Source organism: Pseudorasbora parva, chromosome 1 (assembly GCF_024679245.1).
Source record: "Pseudorasbora parva isolate DD20220531a chromosome 1, ASM2467924v1, whole genome shotgun sequence".
Lineage (NCBI taxonomy): Eukaryota > Metazoa > Chordata > Actinopteri > Cypriniformes > Gobionidae > Pseudorasbora > Pseudorasbora parva.
Window position 1 is genome coordinate 19339322 of NC_090172.1, and position 23055 is coordinate 19362376.

At 41.1% G+C, this 23055-nt stretch overlaps 1 protein-coding gene across 1 annotated transcript; it reads right to left on the reverse strand.

Moving 5' to 3' along the window:
• Positions 1–9563: 9563 nt before the first annotated feature.
• On the reverse strand, positions 9564–12370 carry LOC137083415 (zinc finger BED domain-containing protein 5-like). The gene has a single exon (XM_067449349.1). It carries the CDS (start codon positions 11777–11779, stop codon positions 10238–10240), a length of 1542 nt encoding a protein of 513 aa, XP_067305450.1. The 5' UTR covers positions 11780–12370; the 3' UTR covers positions 9564–10237.
• Positions 12371–23055: the final 10685 nt, after the last annotated feature.

A 23055-nucleotide genomic window follows, 5' to 3' on the forward strand; every position in this document is an offset into this window, starting at 1 on the left:
ACCAGCATTGCTTTCTCTGATCAGGTCATTCCTCTTTCCACTTCAGTCACGAATCTGGGGGTCAGAATGGAATCACAGCTTACTTTTGAAGCGCACATCAAACACCTGTGTAAGACCTCCTTCTTCCACCTCAGAAACATTGCCAAACTTCGTCCCATTCTATCACTGGCTGATGCGGAGAAGCTTGTGCATGCCTTTATCTCCTCCAGGCTGGACTACTGCAATGCGCTCCTTATTGGCATCCCTAGCAAAAATCTCCAGAGGCTGCAGTGTATTCAGAACAGCGCTGCTAGGATCCTCATGAGGGTGCGCAAATACGACCATATCACCCCCATTCTAAAATCACTCCACTGGCTTCCTGTGTCGTTCAGGATCGAGTACAAGATCTCTCTCCTTACCCACCAGTGCATCCATGGTGATGCTCCCTCCTATCTCAAGGAACTCCTCACCACACAAACAGCCACTCGTAACCTCCGCTCTGTTTCGCTGTATCGCCTCAAAACTCCCACAGCCAATCTCCGTACTATGGGGGATCGGGGCTTCTGCCCTGCAGCCCCCAGTCTGTGGAATGCTCTCCCTGACCACCTGCGGACTCCACAGACTATAGATACTTTTAAGCGTGGTCTTAAAAACCACCTTTTTAGCAGAGCTTTTAATTGACTTGCTACTTGTTTAATTTATTTTATTTTATTTTTCGGTTTTATTTATTTATTGTTGTTGATTGTTTTGTTTTTTTAAATTCTGTAGCACTTTGAGATTTTGTTTAATATAAAGTGCATTATAAATAAAATTTATTATTATTATTATTATTATTATTATTATTATTTCGAGACAGAATCCGACAAACTGTTCTGGTTGACACAGGGACTTCAGGTGACCAGGTCTCGTGGAGCTCTGCTGCAGTGGAAAATGGGCTGGCCTTGGATTTTCGAGCCAACAAACGGTCCTCTCGAGCAGTTGTCTTGTGGGGTCTGCCTGACCTGGGCTTGTCAAAAACGTCTCCAGTCTCTTCAAATCTTTTTTTTATCCTCTGTACTTGACGCTGAGACACATTGAAGGTGTCTGCCACATCAACAGTGGATCTGGTCTTCAGCCTCTTGATAATCAAAACTTTAGTCTCAAGGTGAATCTTAGGCATGTTTGCAGAGGTCTAGTTGCAGTTGATGTGAAGGTCTAGTGTACTGGGGTTCTTTTTTACACACTTGAGACCTAATTGATCAATTATTAGTCACAGGGGAAGCTCATATGACAAGGTGACAACACTTATGTCTTTGCAAAAATTGACTCAATGGGCTTTACCAAGCTGTGATTATTAGAATACTTTTTGAAAGTTTAGTTTTTCACTGAAACATTATCACAAAAGCTGGTGGGATTAAAATGAACCATTTCTTGTAAAAAAATCTTGATTAGAAATATATTTCAGCAGCACTTTAGGTCAATTTGTACACAAGCGACAAGACTTTTGTCAGGGACTGTGTGTGTATATATATATATATATATATATATATATATATATATATATATATATATATATATATATATATATATATATATATATATATATATATATTCATGTCACTTATTTCTCCTCTTTAGTAGAACATTACGTAAGGATTTGTTAAAATATGTTATGTGGTTTTAATTTTTATTCTGTTGAAAAGAAAGAAAGTGATTTGGAAGAATGTTTGTAACTAAGCAGATCTTGGGCCCCATAGACTGCCATAGTTGGGAAAACATGATGGTGATAGTCATGATGAAACATGATAGTCAATGAGGAACGAGATCTGCTTGCTTAGAAACATAAGTAATATACAGTGGGTGCGGAAAGTATTCAGACCCCCCCCCCCCCCCCCCTTACATTTTTCACTCTTTGTTATATTTCAGTAATTTGCTAAAATCATTTACAGTTTTTTTTTATTTACAGGCTTTCCTAATAAAGTCCAATCAAACACAGCTGGACTCAAATGAAAGTGTAGAACCATCTCAAAGATGATCAGAAGAAATGGACAGTACCTGAGTTACAGTTTTTTACATTTGCTATGACAATACATTTAACAAATTTCCTAAAATCTTAACCCAGTTAGCAAAACATCTGTCTGTGTGGGCTATACAAATAACACATTTCTTGTTGCTTTGACACAAAATGCATATAGTTAACAAAAATTTAAAATGCTTAAACTTTTTTTGCACACAAGCTCAACCAAGACCACACCAATGGATTTTTACTGCCAAATGTACCAGTGCTTTAACACTGATTGTCAGAACAGAAAACACCATGTTCTAAACCTAACCTTATAGGCTAAAGTCAAGATAGACAGCTGTCCATATTGTGAATTGAAACAAAAATATATCCCCTGTATTTTATTATTTCATACTGAGAAACAGCTGATTGATGATGATGATGAGCCATCATGATGGCGCCGCGGATGGCCGCCTCGGTGTGGAGCTCCTCTGTTATTGTGTTGTTTTTCTTTGTTTGTTCTGCGCTTAGTCATTCTTTTCCGATCCGTTTTACCAAAGACGAACTACTGGACATTAGGACACACACACCAGACAACATATCTACATTTTTTGAATATTCGGACGTTTTGCGGGACATTCTCGTTGGAGGGGCAGCTGTGTTTTTAAAACGCGCGGCCGGACGCAAACGAGGGAAGCGAGCCGGCGCGCTGGTTAAACTCCGCTCGCGCGGCCTCCGCACTGCACTCCCCAGTATTCATCTTGCGAATCTCCGATCCCTTCCTAACAAAACGGACGAACTTCTTCTCCTCTCCCGCATTAACAGGGACTTTAATAACTCTGCTGCACTGTGCTTCACTGAAACCTGGCTGAGTGAAGCCATTCCGGACAACGGACTACATCTGCCGGGCTTCCAGCTGTTCAGAGCGGATCGCATCACAGAACTTACAGGGAAAACGAGAGGTGGTGGATTGTGTTTCTACATTAACGAAAGTTGGTGTTCAGATGTAACAACGCTGAAGAAGATGTGCTCTCCTAACTTAGAGGCGCTTTTCATAAACTGTAAACCTTTTTACTCGCCACGAGAGTTTTCCTCGTTCGTTCTCGTGAATGTTTACATTCCTCCAGACGCGTGTGTGAACGCGGCACTGCAGCAGCTGGCTGAACAAATCGCTGAAACAGAACAAAGCTACCCAGACTCTCTTTTAATCATTCTTGGAGATTTTAACAAAGCAAATCTCTCCCGTGAACTGCCAAAATACAGACAGCACGTTACATGTCCCACCAGAGACAGTAATATACTGGACCACTGTTATACAACAATAAAAGATGCATATCACTCCGTCCAACGGGCAGCTTTGGGGTTGTCTGATCACTGTGTGGTTCATCTTATACCGACCTACAGGCAGAAACTGAAATCAGCTAAACCTGTAATAAGGACTGTAAAAAGATGGACTAATGAAGCAGAGCAGGACTTACAAGCCTGCTTCGATTGCACTGATTGGACTGTTTTTGAAGCTGCTACCACCGATCTGGATGAGCTCACAGATACTGTAACATCATACATCAGTTTCTGTGAGGATACATGCATTCCTACCCAGTCATTCTTATCATTCACAAATGATAAACCATGGTTTACTGGGAAACTCAAACAGCTTCGTCATGCCAAAGAGGATGCTTACAGAAGTGGGGATAAGATCTTGTATAACCAAGCCAGGAACAGACTGACAAAGGAGATCAGAGTTGCTAAAACAAGCTACTCTGAAAAGCTGAAAAACCAGTTTTCAGCCAACGACCCTGCATCAGTCTGGAAAGGCCTGAGGAACATCACCAACTACAAGTCACCATCCCCCCGAGCTGTAGAGAATCCACAACTGGCTGACGATCTGAATGCATTCTACTGCAGGTTTGAAAAGCCCAGTCTCACACCTCACACCCACCCTGATCTGCACTTCACACCCTCACCATCACCTCCTGCACCCCCTCTTCTCCCCCCTCCTGCCATCCAACCTGAGCTTAAGGTCTGTGTGGAGGACGTGAGCCGAGTCTTCAAAAAACAGAAGACCAAGAAAGCTTCAGGCCCAGACGGCATCTCATCTGCTTGTTTGAAAGCCTGCGCTGACCAACTGGCCCCAGTCTTCACGCAGATCTTCAACAGATCATTGGAGCAGTGTGAAGTTCCCAGCTGCTTCAAACGCTCCACTATCATTCCCGTCCCCAAAAAAACCAAAATCACTGGACTAAATGACTACAGACCTGTTGCTCTCACGTCTGTTGTCATGAAGTCATTTGAAAGATTGGTATTGGCCCACCTAAAGGACATCACTGGACCCTTGCTGGATCCTCTTCAATTTGCCTACAGAGCAAACAGGTCTGTGGATGATGCAGTCAACATTGGACTGCATTATATCCTGCAACATCTCGACAGACCTGGGACCTATGCAAGGATCCTATTTGTGGACTTCAGTTCGGCCTTTAATACCATCATGCCTGATCTCCTCACAGCCAAACTGACCCAGCTCTCCATACCATCCTCAATCTGTCAATGGATCTCTAGCTTCCTGACAGACCGGCAGCAGCGAGTGAGACTGGGTAAACTCACATCCAGCACTCTTACAATCAGCACTGGTGCCCCCCAGGGGTGCGTTCTCTCCCCACTGCTCTTCTCCCTGTACACCAATGACTGCACTTCTAAAGACTCCTCTGTCAAGCTTCTGAAATTTGCAGATGACACCACTGTCATCGGCCTTATCCAGAACGGTGACGAGTCTGCTTACAGACTGGAGGTTGAACAGCTGGCTGTCTGGTGCAGTTATAACAACCTTGAGCTGAATGCGCTCAAAACGGTGGAGATGATAGTGGACTTCAGGAGGAACATCTCAGCACTCCCCCCACTCACCATCATGAACAGCACTGTGGACGCAGTGGAGTCATTCAGGTTCCTGGGAACTACCATCTCTCAGGACCTGAAGTGGGACAATCACATTGACTCCAATGTGAAAAAGGCTCAGCAGAGACTGTACTTCCTTCGTCAGCTGAGGAAGTTCAACCTGCCACAGGACCTGCTGATTCAGTTCTACTCAGCTGTCATTGAGTCTGTTATATGCACCTCCATCACTGTCTGGTTTGGTTCAGCTACCAAATCAGACATCAGGAGACTGCAACGTACCATCCGGACTGCAGAGAGGATTATTGGTGCCAAACTGCCAACCCTCCAGGACCTGTACTCTTCCAGAGTGAGGAAGAGAGCGGGTAAAATCATCACAGACTCCACTCACCCTGGACACCTCTTGTTTGAACTGTTACCGTCAGGACGGCGACTCCGATCACTGGCCACTAGAACATCTAGGCATAGGAACAGTTTCTTCCCACAGGCCATTTCCCTCTTGAACAGTTAACCCCCCCCCCCCCAAGGCAAATGCCTGTAAGTGCAATTATTCCCACTTTTTAGTGCAATATCTCCTAAACTCAGGTGATTACTTATATTACTTATATTATTTATTATTTATATTTATTCTCTCCACCCAAATACTGCTCATAATCTATGTCTTCTGACTAAACGTAACCGTGACCTTATACTGTTCATATTTTTCTTCATATTTTTCTTCTTAGAATTTTTTATTACCATGTTGTATTGTATTGTTTATGTGCACTGGAAGCTTCAGCACCAAAAAAAATTCCTTGTGTGTGAAAGCACACTTGGCAATAAAGCTCTTTCTGATTCTGATTCTGATTCTGATTCTGATTGAAGGTTTGCAAATATATAATTTTATGAATCAGATTTTCTGATTTTCATCTAGAAATTGTTCAGCTGTTGATGTTCTTTCATTCACATGACCATATACAGTTAACACAGGCATCTTTGGGCTGATCTTGTGTAAAAAAGGAACAATTTAAAGCAACACAAAGAAAGTCAGAAAAATGCATATGATGGAGGAAGATGAGTACCAGGTCAAGAGAAAGGATTGGGATGAAGACAAGGTAGAGATTGAGGAGTTAGAATACATGGTGTCTCCAGCGAACTGTCCATTGTCTATATCCAGCGATCTCTCCAACGATTCCCACATCCCTCACCAAGACCTGATTCACCTGTCCACCTGGCCTTCACTTCAGTCACACAGTCACGCTCTGTACCCGTGACAAAAATTTAAGAGGGGCTGAATACTTTCCGTACCCACTGTATCTGTGCATTTTCATAACAATCAAATTAAACTTTTAAAAAAACTCTAGATTTAATTATATTTAATAGCACATTTATTACACTTAATAGAAATAATCTGTATATTCGCAGAAAGAAGTCTTCATTCCTGTCATTGTCTGCAAAAATCTCCAATAGGCTACTGGACCTGCACTGAGCATTCAGCACACACACAAAACACACCAGAGAAATAACACACGCAGAGGTTGGAGCTAACTCTAATCCAAAAGTTTTTCTAAACATACTGATAACATGTGGTTTCTCTTAGTAAGAGGTACAGAGAATATTACTCTGCATACTGTTTAGTGTTTCAATATAAATAAATATGAAAGGAATAAAATATAATATAAGAATTAAAGATCAATACATATTTCCATTGCATTTAGGCTACTAATTGAAATAAATTGAACAATTGCAATGCTTTATCACTCTTTTCAGACAATTGAGTGCAATATAAGAGCTGTACTTAATGCAAAGGGTGCAAATGTTTACCAGCTAAGCCATTACACTACAGCGGCGACGTGTCACAGGAGTTTGGTGACGGTACAGTCAATTATAGTGAAGTTATTGAATATTGTTCATTATGAAAAAATCATAAAAAATATGATTCAATGTTCTTTTTCAAAAACAACTGCTGTGCTATAGCTATCTGGCCAGCGGTGACGTGTCAGCTGAGTTTGGTGATGGTACAGTGAATTACAGTAAAGTTATTGAATATTGTTCATTATGAAAATTCATAAAAAATACGATTTATTATTCTTTTTCGAAAACAACTGCTGTGCTATAACTATCTGGGCAGCGGCGACATGTCAGCTGAGTTTGGTGGTGGTACAGTGAATTACAGTAAAGTTATTGACTGTTTTTCATTATGTAAATTCATAAAAAATACGATTTATTATTCTTTTTCGAAAACAACTGCTGTGCAGCGGCGACATGTCAGCTGAGTTTGGTGATGGTACAGTGAATTACAGTAAAGTTATTGACTGTTATTCATTATGAAAATTAATAGAAAATACGATTTATTATTCTTTTTCGAAAACAACTGCTGTGCTATAGCTATCTGGGCAGCGGCGACGTGTCAGCTGAGTTTGGTGATGGTACAGTGAATTACAGTAAAGTTATTGACTGTTATTCATTATGAAAATTAATAGAAAATACGATTTATTATTCTTTTTCGAAAACAACTGCTGTGCTATAGCTATCTTGCCAGCGGTGACGTGTCAGCTGAGTTTGGTGAAGGTACAGTGAATTACAGTAAAGTTATTGACTGTTATTCATTATGAAAATTAATAGAAAATATGATTTATTCTTTTTCGAAAACAACTGCTGTGCTATAACTATCTGGGCAGCGGCGACATGTCAGCTGAGTTTGGTGGTGGTACAGTGAATTACAGTAAAGTTATTGACTGTTATTCATTATGAAAATTCATTAAAAATACGATTTATTATTCTTTTTCGAAAACAACTGCTGTGCTATAACTATCTGGGCAGCGGCGACGTGTCAGCTGAGTTTGGTGAAGGTACAGTGAATTACAGTAAAGTTATTGACTGTTATTCATTATGAAAATTAATAAAAAATATGATTTATTATTCTTTTCCCAAAACAACTGCTGTGCTATAGCTATCTGGCCAGCGGTGACGTGTCAGCTGAGTTTGGTGAAGGTACAGTGAATTACAGTAAAGCTATTGACTGTTATTCATTATGAAAATTAATAAAAAATACGATTTATTATTCTTTTTCGAAAACAACTGCTGTGCTATAACTATCTGGGCAGCGGCGACATGTCAGCTGAGTTTGGTGGTGGTACAGTGAATTACAGTAAAGTTATTGACTGTTATTCATTATGAAAATTCATAAAAAATATGATTTATTATTCTTTTCCCAAAACAACTGCTGTGCTATAACTATCTGGGCAGCGGTGACGTGTCAGCTGAGTTTGGTGAAGGTACAGTAAATTACAGTAAAGTTATTGAATATTGTTCTTTATGAAAATTCATAAAAAATATGATTTATTATTATTTTCCCAAAACAACTGCTGTGCTATAACTATCTTGCCAGTGGTGACGTGTCAGCTGAGTTTGGTGATGGTACAGTAAATTACAGTGAAGTTATTGAATATTGTTCTTTATGAAAATATTTTTTTTTAAAATTATACCTTACTTGTTAAAATAGTACAAATAGTAAAAAAAGTGCAAAACCCCAAAAGCGTTACTACAAAAAGAGCTTATAACACATTTACAAGTCATACATTTTTATGAACAAAATTACAGTTAATGTAACTGGTCATTCTTTTTAATTTCCTTAACAGCTTTCTAAACACCATCATTATAATGTATTTTTTATTGTTTCTAAAGTAAAATATATAGCATTATAATGTGCGTTATATTTGCTGGTAGGTTCATCTGTAGCCAGCTAAAATGTAACTAATTAGCCTATCTGTTTGCACACAATAAAAAAAAATTAACTTTGTACACGGTCCCTAACTGGTTTTCCACGCTACATTGTACATTCAGTGGACATTCGCAAGTAAGAATGCCTTTAAAATAATACTTGTACATTTTTTTCGGTTTTGAAAAGTGGTGTGGGTTGACAATCATTAATTCACTATATCATATCACTGTTTACCATTTGCAAACATTAATTTATTGCACATTTATTGAGATAGTTATTGAACGCGAATGTGCGAATATAAAACCAACTTTACTGACGTTTGCCTGAGCGCGTTGACGGACCATTTCTCAGCAGGAGGTACGAGGCTTACCCTGCGTCCCAATTCGCATACTATCCATCCTAAATCGTATTCGAAAATAGAATTAGTATGTCCCAAATCGTAGTATGTTGAAAAGAGTATTCCAAAGATTCCCGGATGGTTTACTATTTCCGGTCCGAATTCACAGAATGGATCGATGGGTACTGTCACTACTCGATCCGAGTGTCGCCAAGATGGCGTCTGTGTAGCTTGACAATTCCTGCCTCTCATACATTTTCGTGCAAAACGTACTCTCGTTTCTCCTTCCTTGATTTTTCTGCGTTAATTGTCCAAATGGCTGTAGTCTGATTAACTACAACGTTTTTTTAAGCCTGAGTTAGTAATATTTTACCCTCTTTTGTTACTATAAGAACTAATCGTCGAGCCGAGGCCTGCTGAGTGCGTTGATTGAAACTCGCGTGTTGCCAAAACATAACCTAGAGAAAAAAGAAAAAAAATGGACGGAATGGTGGAAAGTGTGAAGCGTGTGCATGATTATGCTAAACCAGTGGTTCTCAAACTTTTTTGGTCATTCCCCACTTTAGACAAGGGGGAATTTTAAAGCCCCACCTACCCCCATCGCCCCAAAACAATGCTAATGAAATGCGCAACAAGCTTAACATGTTCCAATTTATTGAACTAACAAGTATTATCAGAGTAACAAGTTGTATCTAAAATACAAACTATATACATAAAATAACAGAATGTTCAAAAATAAAGAAAATAAAAGTGCAGCTGTGTCAAATTTTTTACTAATTTCAAAAATAGATAAGATAAAAAAGTGCCACTTTGCAATCTGTAAAAAAAAAAAAAAAAAGACAAGAAGAGAAATCCATTCGGCAGGTTATCCCTGCATTAGTGGCTGCAATGGGCCTGTTTTGCATTGCACAATTTCTCAAAGCGGGGTTGCAGGCTTGATACTGCCACTCTCAAGTCATGCTCAATGTTCAGCTGAGATCTGTACTTCGTTTTCAGTGAAGCAACAGCTGAAAACCCCATCTCACAGAGATATGATGTGGCAAAGGGAAGAAGAATGCACACAGCTCTCTGCCCGATGAGTGGATACTCCCTCTCCACTCCAAACCAGAATTCACTTAGATTCTGAGCTTTAAACCTGAGCCTCAGGGTGGAGTCAGATGTCAGATCAATAAACTGGTCCTCCTCAGCAGACCCAAAATCAGCAGGTGCTGCAGACAGAATATAAATAAATAGGCTTACTTTATTTGTCATTGCATAATAAAGACAAAGAAATATGTTTGACAACAGTCTATTCCAGGTAGTAAGTAGCATACCATAAATAAAATGCATGTATAATATATGAGTATAATATTCAATAAAATGTCAAAATACCAACCTGCTGCATTGAATGGATCCATAACCCAGGCATACTGAGCACTGTTGTTCGGGAAGTATTTTTGAAACAATTCTTTGAGGGAAGAGATGTGCTGCTAATACAAGGGATAACTGTGGTGGCTCCAGAATCAGTGTTTTCAGCAACTTCACTCAGGTTCTCAAAGACATCTATGTTTTGCTGATCGAGGCGCCTGCCCCATACCTCAAGCTTTCGGCTGAATGCATTGATCTTATCTGCCAGGTGAGGTATGTGCTTGTCTTTGCCTTGAAGCTGAAGATTTAATTCATTCAGCTTGCCAAACATATCGCTGAGGTAGGCCAGTTTAAACAGAAATTCTTCATCACTGAACTTGCTTGCAGCCTCATACATGCGCTCCTCCTCCAAGAACGTCCGAATCTCTGCCCTGAGCTCAAAGACGTGCGACAGCACTTTGCCGCGGGACAGCCACCTTGCTTCACTGTGAAACAGCACAGATGTGTGATCAGCTCCCATTTCCTCACAAAGTGCGGAGAACAGTCGCGCTTTCAGGGGTCGGGTTTTGATAAAATTTACCACGCTCACTACTTCTGTCAAAACCTCATTTAATTCAGGGCTGAGCTGCCTTGACGCGAGCGCTTCCCTGTGAATGACACAGTGCGTCCAGTGCGCATCTGGCTCAACCCTCTTTTTTAGTGCCTGCAGCCCGTTTCTTGACCCTGCCATGGTCTGTGCGCCATCAGAGCAAAAGCCCACACAGTTTTCCCATTTAAGGCCGTGTTCTTTGAGGTAACTGTCCATGATCTTAAACAGCTCATCAGCTGTGGCTCTATTTTTTATGTATTTGCAAAACAGCAAATCCTCGCACAGTGACTCGCCATTCACAAAGCGGACGTACGAGATGAACAAGCAGTCTTTATTGCTGTCAGTAGCTTCGTCCACTTGTAATGCAAAACGACTGTCTTTTAATTTTTCTATGAGTTGTTCCTCAAGATCACTTGAAATGTTGCATATACGTCTTGCAACTGTGTCGTTTGACAGGGGAATAGCTTTTAATTTTGCTGCGCTTGTCTCGTCGAGCATAATTGACACCATGTCTAGCGCAGCGGGGAGAATGAGCTGCTCTGCAATTGTGTGTGGTTTTTTGGATTGTGCAATTCTGTATGCCACTCTATATGACGCCATCTGTGCTTTACTGTTTACTGAGGCTGCTTTTACCATGCGAGTCTCCTGTTGACGGTATTCTTCAAGTTTTCTTTGAAAGAAATCAAGTGGCTTATTGACGTGACTGGGGTGTGTGGTCTCTAGGTGTCGTCTTAATTTGTTGGGTCTCATACTATCTGCTGCTAGCGGTTTAAGACACAGAACACACATCGGTCTCTCCTCTGCCCCCACCACCGCTGCCGTGAATCCAAGAGCAAGATACCCATCATCATATTTTCTTTTCGGTTGGCTTTTTGGTTGATTAGGTCCGTCTGGCTTTTGTCTCTCTGCTGGCGCTGTCTCGACAACTTTTGAGGTCCGTGTCACAAATTTATCCATGTTTAGTTATTGTTTTTTTCAAGGCGACTGTTATTTTAGTTTTGTTATTGTTGTTTTTTAGAACATTCCCGCTTAATGTTTCCATGGCGACGCGTCATTTGTCACGTGACACTCCGCAGCCACAATAACAGATCGCCTTAATTTCCTTTTTTTATTTCAAAATATTCACAAACTTGCTTACCATGTCATCAACTATCTGATATTCCGATTCTCAAAAATTTGTAAGTGAGTGTGTTTGGTCGATTCAAAACCTTCATAAATAATCTTGATATATAACGTGAGATGGGCGCCGCAATGTTTCTTTGCGACACAGTTCAGAGAATCCTGAAAGAAAGTGGCCGGTGAACTCCGAGAAGAATAGAGTAAACTTTATAGTTACTTCCACTATGTTTGTCTGATGTGAATAACACACGTCGGCAAATTATATTTGAATAGATTGTTATTGCTGCTTCCACAGACATCAGTGTGTATTACAAACTCCAAATGTATTGTTTCACTAGTGCTTATGTGTATTAAAATGGCTGAAACCTAAAATAAACATTATGAGGTTGAAAACACTGCATAGTTGTGATATATGACAGCGCTGAGCGCGTCCGTCTCTGGCTCAGCGAAAGCACAATTATCCGGATACCGCTCAACTGGTTAAACAATTCATTTGTAACCATTAATACAAAAATGAAACTGAGATGACGTGTTGAACACACACACACACACACACACACACACACACACACACCGCAGTCACTCTTTAGTCTAGTGCGTGGTCTTGCTCCAGATTCCGGAAGATTTGATCTCACGTTACCATATAAGGCATAAAAAGGAAAATTTCCTCCCATTTGGCGCGCCCCACCTGTCACGTCTCTATTCCCCACCAGTGGGGCGCGCCCCACAGTTTGAGAAACGCTGTGCTAAACCCACTCCCGAAGAGGATTTAAATATGGATTGTGTACAGTCTTCAGATACCCCGACTAACAGCCCTCTTCCATAAATGCGGCGACAGGTATCAGAGCCCTCAAATACGGATATACTCCTGAATGATATACTGAAGGCAATCGAGAGGCTGGGGAAAAAGCAAGATGACTTCATGGAAAAGTTACTGGAAATTGAAAAGTCTGCTGCATCCAATTCGACCCTGATATCTGAACTTGCCACCAGAGTTGAATCAGTTACCGATAAAGCAGAGAAAGCTACAGTTAAAACTGACGAACTGGGTGTCCAAGTCGCGGCTGTGATTGCTGAAAAGAAGCAACTATGGGAAAAAGTCGACAAACTAGATGCATATAAAAGACGATGGAATTTGAAAGGTTCTGGTATTCCGGAGGTGGCAGGAGAGAATGTGAAAATGATCGCAATGGACATGTTCTCTCGAGTTTCTCTTCAGACGTCCATTGATGTTGCACATAGAATCGGTCCGAGAGCAGAAGGCGTACTTCCACGGCGGATTATTGTGCAGTTTTTGTCACGCGCACACAGGGATCGCATCTGGCTAGATCATAGACCGTAAAAAAATATGGACGACTCGACATCATCCGTTTCCGCTTGCCATATTTGAAGCTTTCAGGCGGGGGTGCACGGCGCTGACATCTTGGGACCGAGTCTGCGCAGTAGCGATTTCGGGACCGGAGTTGCGCAGTAGAGCGCAGGAAGTAGAGCAGGAAGTACAGCTGCGAAATCAAAAGCCAGTCCACACTCTCGCAGATGCAGAACAATTAATTATGTTGGTGTGAAATAAACAGTTATGTAAATGTAGAAATTAAAGCTAAAGCACCGATCTGCTCCCAAAAATTCAGAAAAAAGTCAGTTAGTGCCTCAGTTAGAGGACGCACATAATATAAACTCTTTATTCTGAACTCTGGGGCATAAATGGGAAGAATGAACCAAGGACAACGAGGTAGCAGTTTCTAAAAGTGGTTCGCTTTATTTTCACAACCTATTTCCTTGCAAGGAAATAATCCACCAATATTTACATCTATACACAACCAAGCGAAAAAACAAACAAAAGAAAACCCAAGATTTAATTAATTAAACCAGACCAAAGAGAGAAGGAAAACGAGCGGTGCTAAATAAACAAAGCAACAAAACCAAAGCCCGTTAAACTAATCCCCTCCCTCTACACTAACTAAAAAGAAAAGAAAAACAAAGAGATCTTCAGCGCTCAACACGCCATAACTAAGCTTCACTGACTAAAAACAAAAACATACAGGAAGTTGCACCCGCTCCTTACCTAATGTGTTTAACAGAGAACATAATCCTAAGTGTGTGTAAGATGTATGTCACGTGACGTACTTCCCTTTCCTCTACTCTCCGGTCCGGCACTGGATCAAACAGGTTCTCTGAAGAAACACAAAAGCAAGCGAACCACCACTAAGTCAGCAGCCTCAACAAACAACTGGCACAGCCAGCCAACAAACACACAAGCTCCGCCCCTCCTCCTCTTCTGTTCCACCAGGTGTCCTTTATATTAAAGCGCAGTAGATGATTGGTCCAATTCCCTGTCCATCATACGGAGTAATCTCGATCAGCAACCAATCACAGCACCTAAAAATGAATGACAGTGGAACAAAAGAGAGACAAGCAAACCAGAGCGAAGGGGAGAAACAACCAATAACGAAAGGGGGAGGGAAACCAATTAAGCACGTAACACCCCCACCCTTAAAAATCAAACATTATACAAATTGTAATGTTTGTACACAGAATTACCCCTCACTGGAATTACACCCTTGAAAGGGCATCTGCAACCACATTGTCCACTCCCTTCTTGTGCCGAATCTCAATATTATAATCTTGAACCACTAGGGCCCATCGCATTAGCCTTTGATTTTGGTTGTACATACGACCCAAGAATGTGAGAGGATTGTGGTCGGTATAAACCACCACAGGATATGAAGTAGACCCAACATAGACCTCGAAGTGTTGCAAAGACAACAACAGAGCCAATGCCTCCTTTTCAATGGTAGCGTAGTTACTCTGATGTCTATTGAACTTCCTAGAAAAAAAACAAATTGGGTGGTCAATACCCTCCTCGTCTTCCTGCAGCAACACAGCACCGGCTCCAACTGCACTCGCATCCACTTCTAATTTAAATGGCACAGAAAAATTAGGAGCAGCCAACACAGGAGAGCTACATAACAAATGCTTAATAGCTTCAAAAGCACCCTGGCTCTCAGCTGTCCAAATGAATTCCTTTGCAGGACTTAGTAGGTCGGTCAAGGGTTTCGCCACTGAAGAGAAATTCTTACAGAAACTTCTATAATACCCTGCCATGCCTAAAAACCTTCTCAACTCACGGCGAGTAACGGGGGCAGGGAATTCTCTGATGGCATCAACCTTGGCCTCCACTGGACGAACTTGGCCCTTGCCTACCTGCTTACCTAAATAAGTCACTGTGGCTTTGCAGAATTCGCATTTAGCCAAATTCAAAGTTAATGATGCATCGGCAAGCCGCTGAAACACCATCGTCAATACTGCCATATGCTCAGGCCAGGTAGAAGTATAAACAACTAAATCGTCTAAATATGCACTACAGTTAGGTACGTTTGCCATCACTTTATTTACCAACCTTTGAAAAGTGGCAGGTGCATTTCTAAGGCCAAAGGCCATAACGTTATATTGCAGGAATGAGTCAGGGGTCACAAAAGCAGAAATATCTGATGCCCTTGGTGTAAGTGGCACCTGCCAGTACCCCTTAAGCATGTCCAACTTACTTACAAATTTAGCAGAACCCACATTATCAATGCAGTCCTCCATCCTTGGCAGAGGGAAACAATCAGGCACAGTTACCGAATTAACCCGACGATAGTCGGTACAAAATCTGACAGTTCCATCAGCTTTTGGAACTGAAATACATGGGGAACTCCATGGACTAACACTGGATTTTGCAAGTCCCTCCTGCAACAAATACTCAACCTCCTCTCTCATTGCAGCCCTCTTTGCAGAATTTGCACGATAAGGGTGCTGTTTAATAGGAGCAGCCTCGTGAACATCAATGTCGTGATAAAGTACATCAGTTTGCTTGGGTACGTCGCCAAAGATCTGAGGACAACACTGAATCAGGTTAACAATGTCGACACGCTGATCCTCGGGCAAATGACAAAGCACCCTTGAAGGGTCACTTAAAATCTCAGAATTAGACAGTGGTGTGAATGGCAACGGATCAACCCTTAATCTCACCTCATCAGCTTCAAGCTCAGCATCACCAAGAGATGGTACTAACTCACAACTCACAGCAACAGAGGAAACCACGGGCCCTGTTTTTTCTCCTGAACAGTGAGATGCTTCTTCCCTGGAATGATAAGCTTTAAGCATATTAATATGACATACACGTTTTTGTCTCTTACGGTCAGGTGTTTTAATGATATAATCAGTGTCACTTCTTTTACCCATCACCTCATAAGGACCAGTAAAACGTGCAGACAATGCAGATCCTGGAATTGGTAGTAAAACAAGTACCTGGTCACCCACTGAGAACAAACGTGACACCGCTGCTTTATCAAAGTGTTGCTTCATGCTAATCTGAGCTTTAGAGAGGGCTTCCTTAGCACAAACACAAGCTTCCTGTACCCGTTCCCGAAAACGAGCCACATAGTCAAGGATGTTCTTGGTAGGACTTAAACTGTCATCCAGACCAAGCATTTGTTCTTTGAGGACTTTCAATGGTCCACGGACACTGTGTCCAAATACCAACTCAGTTGGGCTAAAGCGCAAAGACTCCTGAGTGATTTCACGGACGGCAAAAAGAACAAAAGGCACTCCCTCATCCCACTCGTTCCCTGTATCTGCACAATACTTCTTCAGCATAGATTTGAGTGTCTGGTGAAATCTCTCGAGCACACCTTGACTTTCAGGATGGTATGGACTAGATGTACGGTGACGGATACCCAACGAGCACAAAGTTTGTGAAAACAGCCGAGACATAAAATTTGTGCCCTGGTCTGTTTGTACAATCTTGGGCAGACCAAAAGTAGAAAAAAACTTTACTAACGCCTTAACGACCGATTTGGATGTAATTTTTCGCAATGGCACTGCTTCTGGATATCGAGTTGCTACACACATTATCGTGAGCAAAAACTGATGACCAGTCTTAGTTCTGGGCAGTGGACCAACACAGTCCACAATCACATGCTCAAAAGGTTCTCCAAGCACTGGAATCGGGACTAATGGTGCAGGAGGAATAACTTGATTTGGTTTTCCCATGATTTGACAGGTAGGACATGTACGACAATAAGCTGCAACATCCCTTTTCAACCTTGGCCAAAAAAAATGACGCAACACCCGATTGTAAGTCTTAGTCACTCCTAGATGTCCTGACAGGATGTGATCATGGGCAAGGGAAAGTACATGTGCACGATATGCTAAAGGCACCACTACCTGACAAACAGTGGAACACTCTGCATCCTCGACCACTCTAGGCTGCCATTTTCGCATTAGCAAATCATCTTCCAGAAAATATGAGGCGTTCCCTGTTGACTCAAACACAGCATCAAAACACTTTGTCAACGTTTCATCATCACGTTGGGCTTTACTTAACTTCTCACGACTAACAGGTAGCAGAGATGTCAGCAAACCACTAACCTTTTCATTGCCGGTCTCATGAGGCACGTTTTCCATTGTAACCTTCTCCGTGCACATGAACGTGTCATCCAGCGTAAACTCTGTCCCCATCTTTTTACTCTGGGCACGAGTCAATACACAAGCAGGAAAAACATTAGGATACTTCAAAGTTAAATCGTCTGTAACAGACGGAACAACCGGTTTATCCAGTACTTCTAATACGGGAAGCACTCTACCTCCGGCCAAATCATTGCCCAGAATGAATTCAACCCCAGACACTGGCAACCTAGATCGCACACCCACATCCACAAAACCTGTAACTAACTCTGTTTGTAAATAGACACGATGTAATGGCACTTTCAATACCTCCATACTAATACCTTGCACCAGGATACTAGCCCCCACACTGGACTTCTCTGAGAATGGCAACACGTCACCACAAATAAAAGAGCGTGCAGCTCCAGTGTCTCGCAACACCTGTACCGCCACTTGATCATCTCCTTGGCCACTGAAAGACACAAAACCTTTTAACATAAAGGGTTGATAAACAGAATCAACAGGAGCCGGAATAGTTTTTACCAATCCTATAGGATGTGCACTGGGAGTTTGCTGTTTCTTTTTCAACATTATAAAATCGGCAATTACATGACCTATTTTGTGACAATAGAAACACTCACGCTTCTCTTTAGGTACTTCCACCTTTGTGTTAGATGTAACAGTTTGTGGCAGAAAACCTGCTGACACGTTTCTGTCACCCCGCGTTGTATAAAACACATTTTTATGGGTTAAAGCAAACTCATCTGCTAGTACCGCAGCTGCAGACATTTCCGTCACCTTCCGTTCATTCAAGTACAGAACAATGCGTTCGGGCAAACACCTTTTGAAATCTTCAAGCAGCATTAATTCGCGTAAAGACGAGAGATCATCAACATTACTGGAGGTGCACCACTTATCAAACAATGCTCCCTTCTCCCTTGCAAATTCCACGAACGTCTGACTGCTAATTTTCCTATGGTTACGAAACTTTTGTCTGTACGCTTCCGGCACTAATTCATAAGCGCGCAAGATAGCTGCTTTCACGGTCTCATATTTCCGACTATCTTCCATAGACAACGTAGAAAATACTTCCATAGCCTTCCCCACAAGCCTACATTGCAACATCAACGTCCACACTTCCTTTGGCCACTTCAACGACCCCGCAATTCTCTCAAATGCACCAAAATAACTGTCCACTTCCATCTCTCTAAACAGCGGCACCAATGAAATGTTTTTACTCACATCAAAAGCAGTGGTAGACAAACCACGCTCCGTCGAATTTCGGCCAGGTGACTCCGAAGCAGACATGCCAGTGGACCCAGAAGACAGCTTCCCCTCCTCTAACTCCAACCGGCGTAGTTTTACCTCTTTATCAGCCTGAATCTCCATCCGCCGGATTTCAAGCTGCAGATCAAAATCAGCGCGTCGGGCTTGTGCTTTGTCTTCCGCCTCCATACGGAGTCGAGCAAGACGAATTTTACCTGCGCGTTCTCTCTAGAACCCGGCGTGAATGGGGAGAATGGCTCAAATGGGGGTAAACCTGTTTTAACCTCCGCCTCAACAAGCCTAACCTCCCCAACATCAGCATCAGCGCGTTCACGAGTCGTCATTCCCTCACTGATTTGATCTGCTTCTCTAACAGACTCTGGTAAACTCAATACGTTTAATTCCAAAAGACCGTCTAACACAACAGTTTTAATCGTTCTTTTCAATGACTGCCGACTAACTGAGATCTGGAAGTGTTCAGCTATTACTAAGAGATCATCCTTACGACATTTCTCAAGAAGATCCAATGATGGATTCTCAATAAACGCACTCACATTCAACGACATAACCAAAAGTTACAACCAAAACCCAAGTATACGGCTTCCCGTTACACAAAACTCAATGCTACAATATTAACTAACCACTTGATTCACTCAACCACACACATCCCCAGAACAAAACAAAAAGTTGTTCATTACCGGAACTTCCCCGATACGGAGAAATCCCGGACGAGCCCCCAAATTATGTTACGTCTCCTGTTGGCATAGAGGTATGAAGAGGACGCACATAATATAAACTCTTTATTCTGAACTCTGGGGCATAAATGGGAAGAATGAACCAAGGACAACGAGGTAGCAGTTTCTAAAAGTGGTTCGCTTTATTTTCACAACCTATTTCCTTGCAAGGAAATAATCCACCAATATTTACATCTATACACAACCAAGCGAAAAAACAAACAAAAGAAAACCCAAGATTTAATTAATTAAACCAGACCAAAGAGAGAAGGAAAACGAGCGGTGCTAAATAAACAAAGCAACAAAACCAAAGCCCGTTAAACTAATCCCCTCCCTCTACACTAACTAAAAAGAAAAGAAAAACAAAGAGATCTTCAGCGCTCAACACGCCATAACTAAGCTTCACTGACTAAAAACAAAAACATACAGGAAGTTGCACCCGCTCCTTACCTAATGTGTTTAACAGAGAACATAATCCTAAGTGTGTGTAAGATGTATGTCACGTGACGTACTTCCCTTTCCTCTACTCTCCGGTCCGGCACTGGATCGAACAGGTTCTCTGAAGAAACACAAAACAAGCGAACCACCACTAAGTCAGCAGCCTCAACAAACAACTGGCACAGCCAGCCAACAAACACACAAGCTCCGCCCCTCCTCCTCTTCTGTTCCACCAGGTGTCCTTTATATTAAAGCGCAGTAGATGATTGGTCCAATTCCCTGTCCATCATACGGAGTAATCTCGATCAGCAACCAATCACAGCACCTAAAAATGAATGACAGTGGAACAAAAGAGAGACAAGCAAACCAGAGCGAAGGGGAGAAACAACCAATAACGAAAGGGGGAGGGAAACCAATTAAGCACGTAACAGCCTCAGTGACAACTTCACTCAGAGAAGACGTCAGTCTCAGCTGTCAATCATGACGTCACACCCCCTGTTTTTAAAGCGTCAGATAACTAACTAAAACTAAACTTATTTTAAAAACGAACACTTGAAATGAAATCATCGTGATGAAAACTGCCTTCAGTGACATAAACTAACTTTGGGGGGAAAATATTTGATGTGCAATTTTATTATTTAGTTTGCCTCGCGTCCATTAGAAAGCACAGAGGGGCGCCAATACTGGGACCGGTCACCGGGGGGCGATCGAGGCGCGAAAGCTTCAGTAAATGAGAGGGAGACTGCAGGCTTGGGCTAGATGCGAAAAACTCTGAAGTCCTCAAACAGAAAGGCATTAAAATAACAGAAGATCTGACACAACGGACGAGGGAGGCGCGGAATAAACTGTGGCCGCTGGTGAGTCAAGCCAGGAAAGATGGAAAACGAGCGGGGTTCAAGGGATCATTTGCCATCATCGATGGAAAGAAGATTACAGCGGGTAATATGTAAATCATATTAACTTTTGCCCCTTACCCTTTTGACGACTAAAAGGGAACTTTATCTACAAGCACAGATGTAACCTCTTTTCAAAAATTGTCATGCTTGTTCTCTCATGGCACTTTATCCTTTCAACGCACTAGTTATTCTATATAGGTTGATATTTTTTCTTTAAGCCATATAACGTTTGATATGGAAGGTTAAAGAGATAGGTTTTGCACTTTTTTTCCTTCTAGCCTAGTTAACCCTTTTGCCTTTTAGGGCAGATAGTGTGTGTGTGTGTGTTCCTATTCAATGTCTTTTAACTTTTTGTGTTTTTCTCTTAATGTTCGGGGGATTCGTGATCTTACTAAACGAAAAGCCTTATTTTTATTTTGCAACTCTAAAAAAAGAGATGTTTATTTTTTACAAGAAACTCATTCTAGTGTTAACGATGAGTCTTTTTGGTCAACACAGTGGGGAGGTAAAACTTTATTTTCGCATGGGTCTACTCATTCAGGGGGTGTTGCAATTTTATTTAATCATAATTTCAGTGGTAAAATTTTAGTCACATTTTTCTTTAGAAGGCAGATGGATAATAGCTATTGTTCAATCGGGAGAGGCTATTATTATTTTTTGTAATGTTTATGGCTTTAACAATTCTGATTTAAACCACATTCTTTTCCAATCTTTGTCGATAAAATTGATTTCATTAAGTCTGAAATTTCCTTCAGCAGCATTTATTGTGGGAGGGGATTTTAACGAGGCTCCTGATCTCCATTTAGACAGATTTCCCCCAAGACGCAATGTTAATTGCCTTAATTTAGTTATAAATGATTTTTGTAACGGCCTCTCTTTACTGGATGCCTACAGACACGTCCATGGAAACAGTATCTCCTCATTTACATGGTTTAAAGCAGACATGTCACAAAAATCTAGAATAGACCTTTGGCTTATATCTGACTGGCTAGTTTCCTTTATTAATTCCTGTACTATTTCCCCTGCCCCTCTTACAGATCATGCCTGTATCGATCTTGAAATATCCGAGGTGCATAAAAGTTTTCAGAGACGACCAGGATACTGGAAACTGAATACTTCTTTTTAAAAACTTCCTTCATATTGTTCAGGCATTAAAAAAATTATTGAAAAATGTAAAGTTAATTCAGATTCTGCTATAGTGAAATGGGAATTTTTTAAGTATGAGTGCCGAAAATGTTCAATTCAGTTTGGTAAACAACTTTCTAAGACAAATGAGTTGAGAATTTCTGCAATCATCAAGGAGATAAATAATATTTTATGTCTATCCTCTCCTAGTGAACAGGACAAGCAGAGATTGTATTTACTTAGGGAAGACCTTGATGTTCTTTATGCAGAGAAGGCCAAAGGTGCATTCATCAGATCAAGGGCAAAATGGTTAGAATTTGGAGAAAGAAATTCAACATACTTTTTTAATTTAGAAAAAAGAAGAGGTGAGTTAAAAAGAATTTCAACCCTTAATATTAATGGCAATCTTACTTCAGATGAAGGCAAGATCTCTAAGTTTGTAACTGACTTTTACCAACAACTTTATACTTCCTCTTTTCATTCTGAATCTTCAAATACATTTATCTTTAAGGTGGATCTATTTATTGCAACTATTAGTGAAAATAGTCAAGCTGTTTGTGAGGGTGAGATAATTGTAGAAGAACTAGACAGTCTAATTACAAAGACCCCATTTAATAAGAGTCCGGGCCCTGACGGTTTTCCATTTGAATTTTATCGATCCTTTTGGAGTGATATAAAATATTTAATCTTAGATGTTTTTAATGAGTGTTTAGATAGAGGGGAATTATCTGAATCGATGAAACAAGGTCTTATTACTTTAATTCCTAAACCAAATAAAGATAAAAATATTTTAGATAATTGGCGCCCTATTACGTTGCTTAATTCTGACTACAAAATATTAGCTGCAGTATATGCAAGGAGACTAAAACCCTGCTTAGAAGAAATTATCTCACCCACACAATCTGGTTTCATGAAAGGCCGACACATATCAAACAATATTCGTCTAGTTTTAGATCTCTTAGATTACTCTGAGTTGGTCAATGAAGATGCACTTATTTTGTTCTTAGATTTCTACAAGGCATTTGATACAGTAGAGCACCCCTTTGTATGTATGACGCTTTAAGACGATTTGGCTTTGGTCCAAAATTTGTGCAAATGGTACAGACCTTGTATAAAGACATCAATAGTAATGTATCCTTGTCTAATGGAACCTCACCACGTTTTATCATTGGGAGAGGCATCAGACAAGGATGCCCGATTTCTCCTTTTTTGTTTCTGTTGGTTGCAGAGC